Source organism: Tripterygium wilfordii, chromosome 7 (genome assembly GCF_013401445.1).
Source record: "Tripterygium wilfordii isolate XIE 37 chromosome 7, ASM1340144v1, whole genome shotgun sequence".
NCBI classification, from domain to species: domain Eukaryota; kingdom Viridiplantae; phylum Streptophyta; class Magnoliopsida; order Celastrales; family Celastraceae; genus Tripterygium; species Tripterygium wilfordii.
In genome coordinates, this window is record NC_052238.1 from 5,695,675 (window position 1) to 5,715,142 (window position 19,468).

A 19,468-nucleotide genomic window follows, 5' to 3' on the forward strand; every position below is an offset into this window, starting at 1 on the left:
ATCTTTAACATTTCAGGCTAATCGATTAAACCTTTCAAAATTATGGACTCGGGTCTACCGAGACAGAATAACACTCCAACTATATATCCCTCTTTCTTATCTTATCCCCAATTTATTTCCCTAACCGGACTCCATACCCTAGTATCACCAGCCACTCGAATTCTTTCCTTGAACAGAAAAAGGGGGAGAAATTCAAATGCCTAACTGCCATACTTCATAATTATCATCTTCGATTGCCTTAAATTGATGGCATTTCAGTACAGATGTAGGAGAAGATTATATAAAAGAAAAAAGACATGGTTTTACTGATTCCAACTCAATCTCTACATATAGAGCAGAGAAGCCCCGAATACACATACCCAGGAAGATAGTCAGTGATCTATTCAATTTAGGGTTGCAGATGCAGGAGGAGGAGGCGGCGGATCGCAGATGCACTGGCCATTGATGCATTGGCTTGGGAAACCTTGACACACACTTGTGCAGTTAATCATGCGCGGACAACGAGTGGGCGCCCTCGCTATTCCGTATCCGGACATTGGCATGCCTGCACAATCAGTGAGTAAAATCATATAGTTTAGAATCGTATTGTTGACGGCAGAGGAGGAGGAGGAGGAGGAATAGTGACTAACCAGATGTAGTAATAATCGGTATGAAAACCAAGCAGAGAAGCAATTTCAATGAAGTAATTTTCATGGCTTTCTGGGTTTTGTTCGAAAATAGGGAAACAGTAACCCCTCTGTTTCTGAATTTCTGATTGATAGTACGAGTATCAATTACAGGGGAAACTTTGTATTTGTGGAATTTATTTTTTTGGGTCAACTGATCTAGTCAGGAAAGTAATTGAACCAAACCAAACCAACCAACTAGACCGGACCCAATATATATATATATATAATAAGATTAAAATTCACATACTAGCTATCATGCCTTAATTTCTTTCTTTCGTTCATGATTTGATATTATGGTGTTCTAGGCGTGTAGAGGAACCACACCAATCTATTTCGAACTTAATGGTTAGACTCCTTTGTGGTGATGATACTTTATGCGTAAAAAAGAGCTCGACACAAAGATGATAAAATGTTGAACACCTCTCATTGTTATTACTTTTCAATATGAAAGAAATAATAAAAAAAAATGTTATCTTATTCAAAATTCTTAAGTATAAAATCTCTTTCTCTCCCACTTCACACCTCATAAGTTCATAACACACCATTCTTATAGAGAGACACGTCTTCTTAACCTGAAATGGCTAGAGAGCTAGAGGAAATGTTCATTTTCTTTAGAGTACTCCTGGGAACATATTCAATGTAGACAAGGTGGAGCCTATAACTTAGAGGATTAGAGCACGTCGCTACGAACCATGGTGTTGGAGGTTCGAATCTCTCATCTCTTAATAATACTATTATTTAATAGCTTCATAAAGTAAATAGAAATTTTTTTAAATACAAAAAAAATATTTAGCTCCAGTGAATAGAGGTCAAGAGCAATTACTAAAAATAATTATATTTAAAAAAGGAAAATAAATTTTGTGACTTAATATAAACGCATAATATGAAGATAGAAGAATTTTTGAATAGGATCGGTAAGACCTGCTCATAAACATGAATCAAGTAGCCCGTTCGACAGGCTCTCAGCTCGCTCTACCCAAAAAAGGGGCCTGGACAATTTAAGCCCACTGGTATGATTTCAGGTTGGGCCTGAGAAATGCAACTCAAGCACAACCCAGGATGGCCTGACTATTTATTGGGGCGATTGGATGATCATGGGCTTAGAGAGTGTATGCAAGACTACATGGTAATGAAGAAAATTCAGTTAGGAGGTGTTGCAAAAAAAATGGAGGTAAGTACATGATGAATTTTGGGGAAATTGATGTTTGGTTAGCAAGAATAATTAACAAAAAAAAATCCTTTTGGTTGGTCTAACTAATTATGCTATATGATTATGAAGATTGTAGTGGGGTTTGCGGATGCCTTCTTGGTTGTGATGTGTCAACAGGTATATATATAACATAAGCAAAAAAATTAACAGTATAAGTTGAAGAAGTAAATGAAGCATTTGAATATTGGACATCTTCTTATTACTGCATCTGCTGTTGTTTCGAAATTTGGTTTTTTTTCCCCCAAGATATTGGGGTTTCGGAGATCTCCAGTTAAACATGCCATCTTTTTGGATTGAGTTTTGGAGCTTTTGGTGGATTGTCTGAATACGTTTTCAGTTTAAAAGGGAAATCAAGTTCTAAATTTGAGGGAACATTTTGAGAAATCTGTTATTGTTTTGAAATTTGGGCTTATGTTTTTTTTTTCCCCCTTCAGATATTGGGATTTTGTGAGATTACCAGTTAAGCATGCAATCTTTTTGGACTGGACTGAGCTTTGGAGCTTTTTGTGGATTGTTTGAACACATTTTCAATTACAGATCAATCAAAGCACACTGGAATTCCAAAAAGGATTGAAACCTCAAGGTGACATCCAATACCTCCGGTGATATATATCCATAGGCACGTAGCCTAACTACTGTTTGATTTTTGGTTGCTAGAAAATTTTGCATGCACAAAATTAATCGAAATTGCAGCGGTTATTACCATTTTATGTTATTATTAGTTAGAACTTTTTCTCCTATTTCCTCTGTTCAAAAATTAGTGGAAATTTGGAACCTTGTATTTGTTGATAAATTTTGTATGGATGGATGTCGGATCCTACAGATAGAGATGTTGTGCTTACTAATGTAGTATACAGTATATACAAATAAGATGGTGACCAAACTTTTGATCAGAAAGCGCATTTGTTTGTAAAGGCGAAATTAACATAGTACAATCACAAATTGAGGTATTTTTTTACCAACTGAACACGCATAGCGTGGGTTCGCACTCAATTAGTTTATTATTATTATTATTTGACAATGGAAGTTCAAGAAAAAAAAAGGCGACTAGCAGCCATTACAGAAGCATTCACCACTAATACAGACCTTTGCGACGCACTTGGGAGAACATATCTTTTTGCAGTCATCATCATAATCACAGCTTCCCTTGATATAATCATTTGTTTCATACTTACCAATGTGAGATGGTACAGCAGCAACCTTGTTCAATGGTGCACCTGCATGCATATAATACACACACACAAAAAAGATTAATTATCTTTAATTAATTAGAATATATTCATCTTCACGTAAGTAATAACAATTATAGGCACTAATGAGTTATTCTTGAGAGAGAGAGAGGGGACTGACAGGATGCAACCAACAAGAAGAGGACCAAGACAGTGAATTTCATTGAAGCTCTCTCCATTGTGTATAATTAAGATTTACAAATAATCTTTGCCTTATGTGGTTTTTTATGGGAATCGATTTGTTGTGAGGTTTAGCGCTTGGAATGTTCTTATTTATAGGAGAGAACCTTACGTACACTTTTGGAAAGACAATTATGGAATTATCATATTTTCAGCTAATTTTTGAATATTGGCAGATAAGGTAACTATATAAATATATATATATATATATATATATATATATCAAGAATATTGACAAATAAGGTAACTATATATATATATATATGAGGAATTCTCCCATGCGCATCTAAAAAGTTATGCGTATTTTAAATGCATAATTTAGGTGTGCATAAGAGAATTTTTATTTAAGAATATTGGCAGATAAGGTATAGGTATATATATATATATAATGAATATTGGCAGATGAGGACATGAAGTCAATAACAAAATTATGAATATAGATACATGAGGTAATTATGTAAAATACAAAATAAAATATTGAATGGATCATGGACCCGATCATGGACCCAATGGGCCGAGCTTGGTCACAATTGAAGGCCCTTTTATGATTCAGGTGGGGCTTGAGAAAATGTAATTCAAGCCCAGTCCATCTTAGTCAGACTAAAATGTCTTTTAACTAATTATCTGTTTTACCTACTTAAATACTATTTTTAACAATTTACAACATCTATATTCAACAACTGCATATCAGAGTATATATTTTAATCTTTACAACATTAAATGATTAGTTTCTTTTTTTAGGGATAAGCATCGTAAAAACCTTATATGTACCAAAAGGGTCAATTGACCCCTGTGTTTTTTTTAGACTAAAGAATCTTTTGTACTTTAAACAATGGACCTCCTTAATCCTTCTACTATGTTGTAAGTCGTTGATGCATAAATTTTATTTTTTAAAATGAATATATTAAAATTTATAGATATGCCAAAGCATACAAGTACGGACAATCTGAATATATTAAAATTTCCTTTGTGTCTCCTTAATCGATTCAATGAATTAGCAAACAAAAAATATAAGAACATCTGTCCTAGCTCATATCACAGGTGAAGAAACACATATGTAAAGGCCCAATATACTTCACCGTATACATATATGGATTAAGTGTGTTCATATATATATATATATATATATATATATATAATGTTGTGCAGCTACGGTTGCGCTGGAAATTGCTGGTATTGCCTCTATGAATAACTCTCTCTAGCTATTACGTTATGTAGCCAAACAACGTTTACTTTCCTATGAATTTTGAGTTTTTGCTGTTTGGTTTTGATTTCCATATAATCTGAGTTCATGAAGTTACTTTCTCATACGTACCCTAGAATTTTGGGCCATGAGTGTGTCGGGTACGCACCTTGAATCCCTTTTTCAGATATCTTTTATTAAGTTCGTGCATTTTTTGGATTAGAGAGTGTAAGACTACATGGTAATGAAGAATAATTGACAAAAAATTCCTTTTGATTGGTCTAAGTAAATATGTTATAGGATTATGAAGATTGTAGTAGGGTTTGCAGATACCTTCTTGGTTGTGGCGTGTCAACAGGAATATAACATCAGTAAAAAATTAACAGTATAAGTTGTCGTATTAAGGATTTTATGATATCTATAGAATCTAGGCAGTTCTATATTTAAGGAATCTACGTTCGTCTAAGTTTCTCACCTTCAATTTGAACATTGAAGGAATGTGTATTGTGATCTATGTTTCTATGTTTCTGGTGGTAGTTTGATTATGGTCTCTTTACATTATATATATATATATGTGATATAGAATAAAATGACAGAAGATGAAAGAAGACAATGTTGAGTATAGTAGAGTGAGTAAAACAATAAATTTCAAGCAAGTGTTAATCTTCCAAAAATCTATGAAACTGCAAATTGATGTCGACCGATCGAACGTATTACTACGCCTAAATTGCATTTCTTTTGTGTGATTTGACGGTGAATTTGGTCAGCTATGTGGCCTTTGTAGCTTCTTTTAAACAAATATATTAAGACACTTGAAGAAGTAAATGAAGCATTAGGATTTTGGATATCTTCTTATTATTGCATCTGCTGTTGTTTCGAAATTTTGATTTTTTTTTTTAGATATTGGGGTTTCAGAGATTGCCAGTTAAACATGCCCTCTTTTTGGATTGAGTTTTGGGGGCTTTTGGTGGATTGACTGAACACATTTTCAGTTTCAGAGCAATCAAGTTCTGATTTAAGGGAAAATTTTGAGAAATCTGCTATTGTTTCGAAATTTGAGATTATGCTTTTTTTTCCCCTTCAAATATTGGGGTTTTTGAGATCGCCAATTAAGGGTGCTATCTTTTTGGACTGAGCTTTGAGATTTTTTTGTGGGTTGCTTGCACACATTTTCAGTTCAGAATAATCAAGCACATTGGAAATCCAAAGGAGGTTGAAACCTAAAGGTAGCATCCAATACCTCAGGTGATATCCACATGCACGTAGTCTAAGTGTTTGATTTTTGGTTTCTAGAAAATTTTACATTTTCTGATATTTTCTCTGTCCAAGCATAAATCAGTGAAAGTTTGAAACTTTGTATTTGTTGATAAACTTCGTATTTATCGTCTCAGAGTGGTGTAGAAAATGACGTTAAATCTGATCTAGAAAGCAACGTATAGATGGATGTTGGATCCAACATATAGAGATGTCGTGCTTACTAATGTAGTATACCGTATATATAAATAAGATGGTGACCAAACTTTTGATCAGAAAGCAATTGTCAAAAGGAAAAAATTATTAACTTTTTTGTTTGCAAAGGCGACATTAACATAATACAATCACAAACTGAGGTGCTTTTTACTAACTGAACACGCGTAGCGTGAGTTTGCACCTAATTTATTATTATTATTACTATTATCTGAAAATGGAAGTTGAAGAAAAAAAAAGGCGACTAGCAGCCATTACAGAAGCAGTAACCAGTAATACAGACCTTTGCGACGCACTTGGGAGAACAGGTCTTTTGGCAGTCCTCATCATGATCACAGCTTCCCCCAACATAATTTGCTTCATACTTACCAATGTGAGATGGTACTGCAGCAACCCTGTTCAATGGTGCACCTGCATGCATATAATATACAAAAAAAAAAAAAAAGATTAATTATCTTTAATTGATTAGAATATATTCATCTTCATGTAATTAATAACAATTAAAGGCACTAATTAGTTATTCTTGAGAGAGAGAGAGAGGACTGACAGGATGCAACCAACAAGAAGAGGACCAAAAGAGTGAATTTCATTGAAGCTCTCTCCATTGTGTATAATTAAGATCTAGAAATATTGCCTTTGGTTGAAAGTACGTTGTAGCACTTGAAATGTTTTTATTTATAGGAGAGAACCTTAGGTACACTTTTGGAAAGATAGATATGGGATTATCATATTTTTCACCTAACTTGTGAATATTGGCGGATAAGGTAACTATATAAATATATAGTAAGAATATTGGCAGATAAGGTATATACATATATATATATATATATATTATGAATATTGGGAGATAAGGTCAATAACAAAATTATGAATATAGATAACGTAAGGTAATTATGTAAAGAGAAATTTTATTTGCACACCATTAAAATGTTAATTTTACATCACTTTTAGAATTTATTTATTTTACATAAATATCCTTGTATAGAATGACATATTAACCCTTAAACTAAAAATAAAAAAATTCATATATATATATATATATATATATATATATATATATATATATATATATATATATTAAATTAGAAAGTAGTTTACACACAATTTTCAGTTTTGAATTGGATCATTATAATCAATTACAAACAATACATGACTTTGCTCTTAATTCTTGTCGGGTCGAATTTGTCATGAATGAATTGGATTATGTGCAAGTCCAGGGTGAAATGGGTATATTTGGATCAAATGCTTGAATTTCCAGAAATTGCAGTTACTGATGAAGTTTTACTTGATATATTTGATGTCAAGCTACTTGGTTAATTTGGCGTTCGCTTATTTATTTAGAAGCAGATCTTTTTGTTATTTTGAGGGTTTGGTGACCCGTCAATCCACCATCCATTCATTTGTTTCTTGGTCGGCATCACTGTCGAAATAAAAACCCATCTTTGCTGTCCCGAAATCGCAGAGCTTGCAATTGAGGTTTTGATCGAGGATTGTTTGAATTCTATATGTCCCTGTACGTGAATGATTTGGAGATGTAGGTTTGTTTGTGTGTAAACTTAACATCATTCTATCTAATATTCTAATATTAAGGGGCAATTTTGTCTATTCATTAAAATTTAGGTGTAAATTTATAAATTTTTGGTGTAAACTTATAATGTTGATATAAGTGGTGTAGACTTATTATTTTAATGATGTGTAAATAAAATTTCTCTTATATAAAATATGAAATAAAAAGATTGAATGGATCGGACCTGATCACGAACTCGATGGGTCGAGCTTGGTAACAATTGAAGGCCCTTGTTATTATTATTGATCAGGTGAGGCATGAGAAAATGTAATTCAAGCCTAACCAACCTTAGTCAGATTAAAAGTGTCTCTAAACTAATTCCCTATTTTACCTACATAAATACTATTTTTTTTTTAACCAATTTACAACATTTATATTTAACAACTGCATTTAATCATAGTATATATTCTAATCTTTACAACATTAAAATATTAATTTCTTCTTTTTTAGTGATAAATATCATAGAAATCCATGTATTTATCAAAAAGAGACCAATTGAGTCTCTGTGTTTTTATAAGCCAAAGAAGCCCCGTACTTTAAACAATGGACATTGTTAGTCCTTCGGTCTTTTTTTCCCGTTAAAAACTAGTGACGTTGCCCATGTATTTATTAAAATGATTTTTACTCCACTCCGTATGTGAGATTTGTGTAATTCAAGCCCAACATCTATAAACACAGAATGAGAATTATTATATTGCAAAAATGCGCTTTGTAAGTTTTATTATTATTATTTGGAATTGGCAGTTGAAGGAAAAAAAAAAGAAGGGTGATTAGCAGCCAGTACAGAAGCAGATGCCCCTAATACAGCTCATTGAGGTGCACTTGGGAGAACAGAACTTTTTGCAGTCAGAATCATGAGAACATCTTCCCTTATTTGCAGCTACAGTTTCTTCTTCATACTCACCAATGTGAGATGGTACTGCAGCAACCATGGTCATCAATGGTGCACCTGCATGCGTATAATATAGAAAAACATATTAATTCTCTTTAATTAATATCAATTACATGCACTAATTAGTAATTATTTCTGTATCACAGAGAGAGAGTGAGAGGGCTAACAGGATGCAACCAACAAGAAGAGGACCAAGAGAGTGAATTTCATTGAAGCTCTCTCCATTGTGTATAATTAAGATCTAGAAATATTGTTTACTTTGGTTGGTTATAATGTGAATTGATTTGTTGTGAAGTGTGTAGTTCTTGAAATGTTTTTATTTATAGGAGAGAGGACCTTAATCCTTAAGTGCCATTTTTGGAAAAGAGATTAATTGTAATTAACACATAATTCCTCTCACCTAACTTATGAATATTGGCAGATAAGGTAATGATATAAATTATGAATATAGATACATAAGGTAACTATGTAAATTACTCTAAAATAATTAATAAAAAATTATGGATATTGACGGAGAAGGTAACTATTTAGTTATGAATATAGATATCTAAGGTAACTATGTAAATCCATTGTTACTCTAAAAGAAAAATAAAAAAGATTGAATGGATCGACACTAATGATAAGCTTAACAAAAGGTTTGGCCAGCAGTGCAATTTGGTGCTCCATTGCACCCCAAGTAATTGCCTAATCGGTATTACAAAAGTCCAAATGTATAGGGTCTGGGCCCTTAAAAGCAACAAGAAATATATATAGACACCAACAATCTCCTAAGTACTCATAGAAGATTAATAATTTGCATGCGTTCTGTTTGGTTGATGGGACAAACAATGGTGCTACCCAACCATTTACTCCATTACAATATTTGTGGTCCAATATTATTGAGCCCGTGATCTTTAATTTACTACATAAACAGACTTCAAATGGTGTAGGGCTAAGTTCACATGGCCATATATATACATAAGAAGTCAGAAAACACCTAAAAACCCAAGACAATGAGAGCTGTGCATGTAAATATGTAAATACAAACTTTTCGTACATCCAATTATATGTATAGAGTCACTGTAAAGCCGCCACAAGTATGTCTATTTTATGACCCTTTTAAGGAATGCCCATAAAACTAGAACCACCTCCCATTAAACTATAAATAGAAAACCTTTCGATGTTTCATTCTAAGCCGCTCACACACCCTCCAAGTCCAAGCTAACGAGGATATTTGTAACAAAAACATGCTATCTCTCTCTCTCTCTCTCTCTCTCTCTAGTTATATCTTTACCTTATTGAGAAAGGCAATGCCTTTATGTTGTAAAGACATTGGAGGACTTTTCTCAAGATAGGGTGTATATTGTATAATTGATTCCCAAGAAAGATTGGTGGTGGGGTGAATTTTCTTTTTCTTTCATTTGCTTGTTTTGGTTTATAGAACTATCAAGTCACTTTGGGATTGAGAGTGGATGTTTAACTAATTTTGTGGCTTGGTATATTATGATGATTTTTCATGTGTGGTTGGGTCACAATTGGCGTTTTTATTGGATTGGGATAAATCATATGTTATTGAGTAGAATTTTAAGTAGCTCGGAAAGTTTAAAGGATCTCTATCTTGATTGTCCCAATGGTAGTCACACTTAACATTTTTAATATTTCTAATCAGTAAATATTCAAATATATATCCTCCCTGTTGGGAATTCATTGGAGTCTCACACCATAAGTATAATAAAGTTAAGTAGTTAATATATTTGAATTCATATGAGATTCAAACATGCATATTATCTACACGTATGCTCACGGGTGATATCGAAGCCGATGGCGATGGCTGGGCAAAGGTGTGCCAGGGCTCATGGTGAATTTGGACTTAGCCCACGCATTCGTTTGGATGAAACTCAAAAGGACTAAGTATATATATGGAACTCTTGGTGAAAGCTCGGATTCGTGTTATATATACTGATGCAAATGAGTAGATGTACAAGGTTCATGTAGATAGCTCTAGGATAACGAGGGGAGAGCAGACACACGGAGATAGTGTGGCTCGTATTGTTAGGGTATCAATGAGATTGAGTGGGAACACACTGCACGGAGATAGTGTGGCTCGAAGGACAATTTTAATCGTGGGACTTGTGACCTTGTATTGCAGGCACTAAAAGAGTGTAAGACATATCTTTCAGGGGTCAATAACGCAGTGATGGTTCAAGCAGGAGGGGAAAGTTGTTGAGAATTCACAAGAGTTTCAAACATGTAGGTTAGCGACGTTTACACATGAACACACTCTCGTAATGTCTCCCCTAACACTCTCTCTTATGATTAAAAAAAATTATTCGTAAAAAGTGGTCTATGTATTAATAAGGTGACATCGAGATATAGCTAAAACCCTATGATGAGGTAATGGGTCGAAATATATATATATATAAAATAATTCTTCTATGTGAATCAAAAGTGTGAACCAACTTTGTGAACTTCAAATCCAATGGTTATAATAAAACAAAACAAAAGTGGGGACCATAAATTTTCTGTGGGACCCATCACATCTATGGTTGAAAAGTAGGTTCATAAAGTTGGTTCACACTTTTGGTTCACATAGGAGAATTATTCTATATATATATATGTTGGGTAGGTTTTATGAATTGTTAGGTCAATTTGGGTGATAGCTAGGGAATAAGATGGTGTCATGAGTGATGACTAAAGACACCATGCATTAATCATAAGGTGGTCATTTTTGCTTTCAAGTGGTGGAAAAATTATGAAATGTGATGTAAATTGACCTACCCATCAATGATTTAGACACCTAGCAACCAAGATGCTTTGGTTCCAATTCCCAAATATCTTGTCTTTGTCTTTTCGGGTTCAAGTTATTGATAGCAACCATCAACCTAGCCCAACTCAATTTCAGTTCTTTAAAATTACACTCTACCGAATTTGATAAGGTAAGTCAAATTCATTGCATGAGAGACACAAAGGCGCCGTTTGGAATAGTTTTTTTACAAGTATTTATATTATTTGGTAGTATAAATGTTTGAAGCCATCCAAACAACAATTTTCGGTCACATAATTCAAGACAATTTTTTCAACATTTTATACTACTTTTGGAAATGCTACAAAATGAAAGCATTTCATTAGCATTTGAGTAAACAAAGTCTATTTTGTGCCCATAATTTTACTTTATTCTGATTATACCCTCACCAAATAAATTAAATAAATTATTAATTTATTAATAAACTAATAAATTAATTTATTAATTTATAATAAAGTAATTTTTATATTTGGATACAGCTATATTAATTTATAAATAAATTAAATTAATAAATCAATTAAATTAAATTAAATTGATAATTGATTAGATTAATTAAATTAATTAAGTAGTATGTTTAGATACAGGTATACAACTAATATGCATAATACCCCTACATGTAATTTATTACAATATGTTACATAGCACAAATATTAATAGTAAAAGTTCAACCAAACACCTACCCAGTATTTAGGCAGCATATCTTCTATTAAAATTATCCAATATTTTTATTATCACCATTTCTACTGGTATATCTACTACTTTACCAATGCTTTACCAAGCTGGCCCAAAATATTTCGGATTTATATTTCAAAATTTTAATGTCTATCAAATTCATGATTGTTACCACTATGATTGAACTCGTAATCCCGATCAAAACATATTTATAATTTTAAAAAAAATAGTCATAATCTCATACCTTAAATTAATATTTTAACTTTCAAGGTACCCCATAAAAAAAAAAAGACCCTCTAGAATTTTCAAGAGAAAAGTAATCCAAAAAAGCTTGAAAACTATCATTCAACGGGCAACAACTTCTCTCATCATACTTTGCTTTGCAATAATGTGTTTAATTTTTGTAGTCTTTTACATATATACTCAAGCTGACATTAATTCTTCCTGTTCTACTGCCTTTGTAGATCCTTGAATCTCAAGTGAAGTGATGACACAATCTGTACCAGAAAATTTATGACCAGGTCAAACTTTATTAGCTGTAAAATTCACTTTCAGTACTGACAAATGATTTTGTTTCTGTCATGCTTTAAGTATAATATACGACTTCTAGATGCCTACGTACCATATCAAAACAAAAACAATGTATATATATATATATAGAGAGAGAGAGAGAATGAAATGCAGTCCTTGATTAAAAATTAAAGCTGTATTTAGGAGATCTCGAATCCCCAACTTTGAACTTTCACATCCCATGTTTGCTTTGAATAGGATTTCTTTAATTTGCTTGGTTAATTTTAGCTTTCCCAAAAGCAGAGCCAATGCCAACCTTGAACCAACTCTTATAATGAATGCAAATAAATAAATAAATAAATAAATATATATATATATATATATATATGACACCAATCAATGAGCTTCCCACAATAGGGCAAACCATGACAGATGGCGCTTACTCATTCGTCGTGTTCTTCAGCTTCCTCATAATCTAATTGGTGAAAAATGTTGCAAGGAATCTTATCCCACTTTTCTATGATAATATAGGTTCTCTTATTTGATTTGATTTTAATTATTTTGGTTGTCTTCTCCATTGGATTGATTGTCCTTGTTTTTTAATTTCCTTTTTCCTCTTAGTGCAATTGCACATAAAAATTAATTAATTATTAAATTATATAATCTAACTATATTTCTTTTTTACAATGAATTAAACATGCCATTCATTGAAAATTTTTACTTGCATATCCTTTTTCTGTTGTAGCACAACTTGTAAGTCCAACCCTAATCAACACAAATGATTTTCACTTCTTACAAGTCCATTTTTTAAAATAAATTTTTCTAAAAAACTTAGGTTTAAGCAAATATTTTAGATTTAAAGTGTGATGAGCATTATTTTTAAAAAATTTGAAACTTTGAGATTACAAGTCCCAAGGCCAACTAATAACGGCATGAGGAGTTTTTGACCAATATAGCACTATTAATAAAATTATATACAGGTATGACCCTCTCATTCAATTATTTACCGATATAACACTTAACGTCACTGTGAATGGCGTGACTAATGTTTTGTTATACAATCACGTCACTCTAAATGATATAACTAGTATAAAAATCTGGTGGCGTGATTATACCAACAACAATGACGCAATTGCTATTGGCGTGATTGTAAAAACCATGAACTAATCACATCAGCTGTAATGTGGAATGCTATTCTGGTAATTAATTTGACTCAAGTGTAATACCGGTGTATATTTTGTGTCAAGAGTGCTAATCTAATAAAAAACTCATGACGTGAGAAGAAGAGAGCAAAGGTGAATCAAGTAGTAAAAAGAATTAATACTAATTTTATATTATTAATGAATGATTTATTGTTAATAAACCCAGCTCAAGCAAGCAAAAGAGTTAAAAAATTGGTGGGTCAACTCTGACTGAAACAGATGATATCCTAGCCATTAGATTTGATTAGGTTCGGAAATGATAGACCTCCATGTTACCTTAGTTAGGGAGAATACTTGACAAACTGTTTCATGAAGGGTAACAATTCAAATTCAAGGTATGCACAATGAAACCACCTAACTTATTGAAACTCAAAGCAACAATGCTATAATGATTATTTTGGGAAAAAAGTGGTTGGTTTTAGATTATAATTTATTTTGCAACACAAAAAAATGTTGTAATTTTTTTTAATTTTTTTTCGTAGAGTAAACTCTCTCTATTCTTTTTTTTTTCCTCGATGTTTTTCATTGTTATAAATTGATAGATAAGATAATTAAATTAATTTATTACCGAAAAACCATCTAGCACTTAAAATAGTACAAATTGCGTGACCCATATGGCTTAAGGCCACAAATTTTTATACGAATGTCCCTATTACGAACGTACATTTTATTATATGTTGTAACGTCTGACTTTGTTGTGGCCCGCTTTGTGGGGCATATTGATTTGGACTCCATAGAAAAGTATAAAAAGGACGCCCGTAAGTGTTAGCACATACGGGTGTCCGTGTTAGAGACGATTTGATGGCTTATGTATCTCAATTATTTTGATATTACATAAATATTTGTGTGAAATATTTAAGTAAGTTAGATTTTTGGGTCCTTTACCAAACAAAAAATATTCATTAATTAAAGACTTGAAGCTCACTTTTCAAGAGATTAATAAATATCACAATACAGAAAAAAGAATAAATAAATAAAGCAAACACCATAATGAGGGTTGGCAACTAGCAACCCCAGTTGGTAGCTCAAAGTTGTATAATTATCAATTATAAAAATAAACATTAAAAATCAAGTTAAAGTGATGGTAAAATTTGAGAACCACACAAATGAAATGAAAGGAGTTAGTTTGGTTGGTAATTGACTGGATTAAATATATATGTGATTAAGATTTGATTTCGATGAGAAACAAAGTTCTCAATGATATTTTAAAAAAAAATTGAGAATCACAAATAATTCATATGAAACTCATGTGGATCTGGAGTTCGATTATTCCTGTGAATAAAAAATTAAAAGTTAAAGTAAAATTGAAAGCAATTAATATTAAGAACACTTAGAAAAAAGTAGTGAAAAAGATTAGGAGAGGTGCTTTTAATAGTAATTTACAGCGGCAGTGGCGGTGGTTAATCATCAAGGCTCTATTTTTGATGCAAGCGTGGGTATAAATCCATAACCTTAGCAATTGCGATCCTTTTCAATATGCAAAAGTTTTCCTCTGGACTTCGTGGGTTTGGCAGTGCATTAGCAGTCTCTGAGGTGAAAAGCCGGAGGGTTTTGAGCAGAACAGAGTCCGAATTCAATAAAAGTGTGTTGTCTTCTGGGTAAAAAAGGGCTTGAATGGAGGGCAGAGTACTAAAAATAGCACAGAATCTCAAATGGGTATCTTATTCTTGCCACTTTTAGTTGGGTTTCTCTCGCTTTATCTTTCTTTCGGAGGTGGGTTCTGCTAGCTCTGACTAGGGTTTTGAATGGAGTATTTATAGTACTGAAATCAATGCTTTTTGTTTAGTTAATTGGCTGCTTTTTCTTGAGACTTTCTCAAAGCTCTTCTTTGAACGTCCTTTTTCTGAGTTGAATTTGCACTGTTGAGCGGCCTTCATTTATACAATTTTGGTATTTCACGCTAGTTTAGCAGCGTTGGAAATGGTGGCAATTATCATTGTTTGGTCTCTGTTTCATGTTTTACTCTCTGGGTGCGTTTTGATTTAGTTTGTTTGCGAAACCTGTTAATTGATGTGGGTGTTTCTTATTTACGAAAGAGAGCTGAGTCCCTTGTTAGTGCCATCATTGGCTTCAACTACTTGAACTATTTCATTCTTTGTTTGGTTTGATAAAAATACTTTCGAAGTATTATTGGGTATCTTGTGATCAGAGTCTCAGAGGTAGCTGAAGCTTGTTTATGAAGTTGTGGTGAAGCATCTAGTTGGACACTTGAGTGTTCTCTTTTTCTTCACCCTTAATTTCTGTCTCAATTTAGGTGTTTTAGGTGTTTTTTTTTTGGATTTTTTAAGGGATGTTCTACTCTGATCGTTCAATTCCATTTACCATGGCCGTGTAGAAAAATTTTCTATCTGATTGTTCGATAGAATCCTGAGAGAAGGTACTGGATTATTGGCTTATTTTGACATTGCTGCCAAAGAAAGATGGATGTGAGTGATAAGGATAATTTGGGGCCGGAGAAGAGGAATGATTATCCAGCAAACTATCAGTCACCTAATTTGCCCTCTGACTGGCAATTCAATGGTGCTAATCTTTTAAATACATCCATGGGTTTAGTTCCTGCTGATAATCCCATGTCAGTATGCGCAGAAAATCTTATTGGACCTTCCTGTTCCTCTGCTGCAGTGCCAGATTCATTTAGGCAAACCCTTTGGGAGCATCCCACCTTCTCACAAAATCTGGGATTCTGTGACATTAACGTCCAAGTCAATGCAAACCAGTCAAATACAATGGGAACTAGAAAAGAAGGTCCTGCCATTTTTAGAAGTGGTGCTGATGGAACAATAGATATGAATTGGGACCAGCCAAGTTCAATGCTGAGAGGGGGCACTTTCCTACCAAATGCTCCTGGAATGCTCCTGCAAAGCTTGTCACAGTTTCCTGCTGATTCTGCATTTATTGAGCGTGCTGCCAAGTTTTCATGTTTCAATGGTGGGAATTTTAGTGATATGGTGAACCCTTTTGGCATTCCAAATTCTATGGGTGTCTATTCTCGGGGAGGGTGTTTGATGCAAGGACCACTAGATGTTTTCTCAGGTGGGGGGTTCAAATCAGTATCTTCTATTGATCCTCAGAAGGATGAGCCAAATGCGAGTGAAGCTCTCAAGGGCACTTCTTTATCTGTCAACCACGGTACTACTGTGGGGAGTCCACTCAAGAATGATAGGCAAAGTGAAAGCCTAGTTAGATCCCATGACGAAGTAAAACAAGGTGTTGCTGGGTCAGGTAATGGTTCTGATGAAGCTGAATTCAGTGGTGAACGTGGTCAAGAGGAGCCAACAATGTTGGAGGGTGCAGCTGGAGAAGCCTCTGCCAAGGGAATCAATGCAAGGAAGAGGAAAAGAAGTTGGCAGGTGGAAAATATGTTTGGAAATTGTTTCTTGATCTTGAAACATCCTTTAGATCTTGTTATCCACTTATTTTTGTTTTCTTTGGATGGTAGGATATGGAACTTGAACAAGCCAGAGGAGTCCAACAAAATCTTGAAACAGCGAAGGGTGACTCCGAAATTCAACAGAAGGAAGACCAAAATCCTACTCTAACTAGCTGTAAGACTGCCGGAAAAAATGGTAAACAGGGATCTCAAGCCTCAGATCCACCTAAAGAGGACTATATTCATATCAGAGCTCGAAGAGGCCAAGCAACGAATAGCCACAGCCTTGCTGAAAGAGTAAGATTTATATGACAACTGTCGTAAAATTGGAAAATACCTTTTCTTGGCTTAAATGGGGGGGATTAATTGGTTGACTACAGGTAAGAAGGGAAAAGATAAGTGAGAGGATGAAATTTCTTCAAGACCTTGTACCTGGTTGCAGCAAGGTTAGTTTGTGAGAACTCATAGCTTACAGAGTAAAGTTTGCTGCTTATTCGGCATTGTTGGGCTTGTTCATAATTCATATTACAAGAATCAATTTGAGCATTGTAGGTCACTGGCAAGGCAGTGATGCTGGATGAAATTATTAACTATGTGCAATCACTGCAGAGGCAAGTTGAGGTACAGGACTAGGATTTTTTTTTCTTTCTTCTCATTGAAGCATTTGTGATTCTTGACTACATTGTGCAATAGGCCATTTTGGTATCGTGCCTCCAGAATTTTTCCCCCAACCAGATTTGTGGCTCATAGGCATTAGCTGTGTAACATTTTACATATTTATCTCGACAAATAAAGCCTTTAACACCTTATGCGAGCATGGTCTTTCTCATAAAGGTTTTGCTTTAATGCAAAACTGATTAACAAAAGGGACTTACTGTTTGGTTTTCATTCTTTCCTGAATTATCGTTCAGCATGCTTAGATGCACTTTTGGATTGCTAATATTCATGCAATTAACTCTTCTCCATTTCCCAGTTTTTGTCAATGAAACTTGCAACTGTGAATCCAAGACTGGACTTCAATGTAGAAGGGCTTCTAGCCAAGGATGTAAGAGATTCTACCAGAAGATTATGATGAATTGCAAATTCACTTGATTGTTTTCTATGTGTAGCTTCTGACCTCTGGGATATGTTCTACCTGTTCAGCAGATCCTTCAGTCACGACCTGGTCCTTCTTTGACTTTACGGTGTCCTCTAGATATGCAAATGTCTTATTCTCCTCTACATCCATCTCAACCGGGGCTTATTCAATCAGCTCTCCATGGCATAGGGAGTCCTTCTGACTTACTGAGGAGAGCCATCAATTCCCATTCGACATCCATGACTGGAGCACTCAAGGATTCCACTCAGGTATTTCATTTTGCACGCTGCATTGACAAACTATATCATACCTGATTCCCATGTATGCAATAGTTTCAAATTTTAGATGACTGAAAAAAATTGAATTAATACGATGGCTTAAAGGGATGAGTCGCAAAGCCTTTAGAACATGAAGTTATATGAATATCCTTGCAATATGCAGGTTGAAATTTAAAAGTTGGCCGATTTATGTATAGGTGGGCCTATTTTTATATTTTCATTGTGTTGTTGGAAAGCATCTTGATACTGGTCAAAAATTGGTATGTCTTATTTTTGTGAACTGTGAATTAATTACCTTCACGATGTAAAATGTGGATCTTTTGTTTCTTCTCAATCTTCTCGAGTTATTACTTGTTACAATTCACCTTTTCTATTTTCATACATTTGACAACAGCTATCCAATGTATGGGATGACGAGCTCCACAATGTTATCCAGATGGGCCTGGTAGCCAGTGCTCCTTCAGATAGTCAAGATGTAAATGGTATGACTAGTTGCATTTTCCTTTATCGACTCCGCCAGGTGCTGTTCTGATAACTTTCTTCTTCTGCATTTGCAGGAGATTTATCATCATCTAGCCATATAAAAGTTGAACTATGATAGTTCCTTTTGCTCTCAATCCGATACAGCATCGTTGCAGCTACCGTCATGCAGCCTACTATCATATTCATGACGTTCTCTCTTTCGGTTCTTGGGGCTACAACCATATATACATGTCCATCTTCATGCGTTAAGCACTAATTGTAAAGAGCCAGTTTTAACAGTTTGGGGTTTTTAAAATACCCCAAGCTAACTTTCTGAGTATCAAGGATTCAGCGAATGCCCAAGACAGAAAATCGCGTCTACTGATGATTCTCAGATACTTGAGTATTGAAGACTGAAGTCCTCGTGGTAAGAGATTTCTCCCTGATTCTGGAGCTGGAATGTGTAGAGTAGGATGCATTAAGATCACACATGACAGGAGATCATATATCGACGGGGCATGTAATTTACACAGAGGTCGACGGGAACCATCACAGTGGTTTTGTAATGATTATTTACTGATGGCTGATGCTTTGGTGCCTGATACCTCTCCTATAAAACTGGTGTCACAAAATTGTTATTAATGTATAACTTGTCTTAACCTCTGATGGGTAGAACCTTATTTGAAGCAACCAACTCTGTAATTGACACAATTGCAGG

At 34.0% G+C, this 19,468-nt stretch overlaps 1 protein-coding gene and 1 long non-coding RNA gene across 4 annotated transcripts; one reads left to right on the top strand and one right to left on the bottom strand.

The window, feature by feature from the left end:
- Window positions 1-286: 286 nt before the first annotated feature.
- LOC120003054 lies at window positions 287-812 on the bottom strand. Its single transcript, XR_005469238.1, has 2 exons — window positions 630-812; window positions 287-544 (listed from the first exon to the last, which is right to left on the bottom strand). It is a non-coding gene; the product is annotated as an uncharacterized LOC120003054 (long non-coding RNA).
- Window positions 813-14,997: 14,185 nt separating this feature from the next.
- Window positions 14,998-19,416, top strand: LOC120002712 (transcription factor bHLH49-like). Of its 3 annotated transcripts, none has more exons than XM_038851488.1 (9): window positions 14,998-15,275; window positions 15,898-16,912; window positions 17,002-17,229; window positions 17,313-17,378; window positions 17,485-17,553; window positions 17,906-17,977; window positions 18,076-18,279; window positions 18,683-18,770; window positions 18,846-19,416. In XM_038851488.1, exons 2-9 carry the CDS (start codon window positions 15,983-15,985, stop codon window positions 18,884-18,886), a joined length of 1,698 nt encoding a protein of 565 aa, XP_038707416.1. In that variant the 5' UTR covers window positions 14,998-15,275; window positions 15,898-15,982; the 3' UTR covers window positions 18,887-19,416. The 3 variants fall into 3 exon arrangements, with proteins under 3 accessions (XP_038707416.1, XP_038707417.1, XP_038707415.1); XM_038851487.1 differs by having other exon boundaries at window positions 14,999-15,218; XM_038851489.1 differs by having other exon boundaries at window positions 14,998-16,912; window positions 18,079-18,279.
- Window positions 19,417-19,468: the final 52 nt, after the last annotated feature.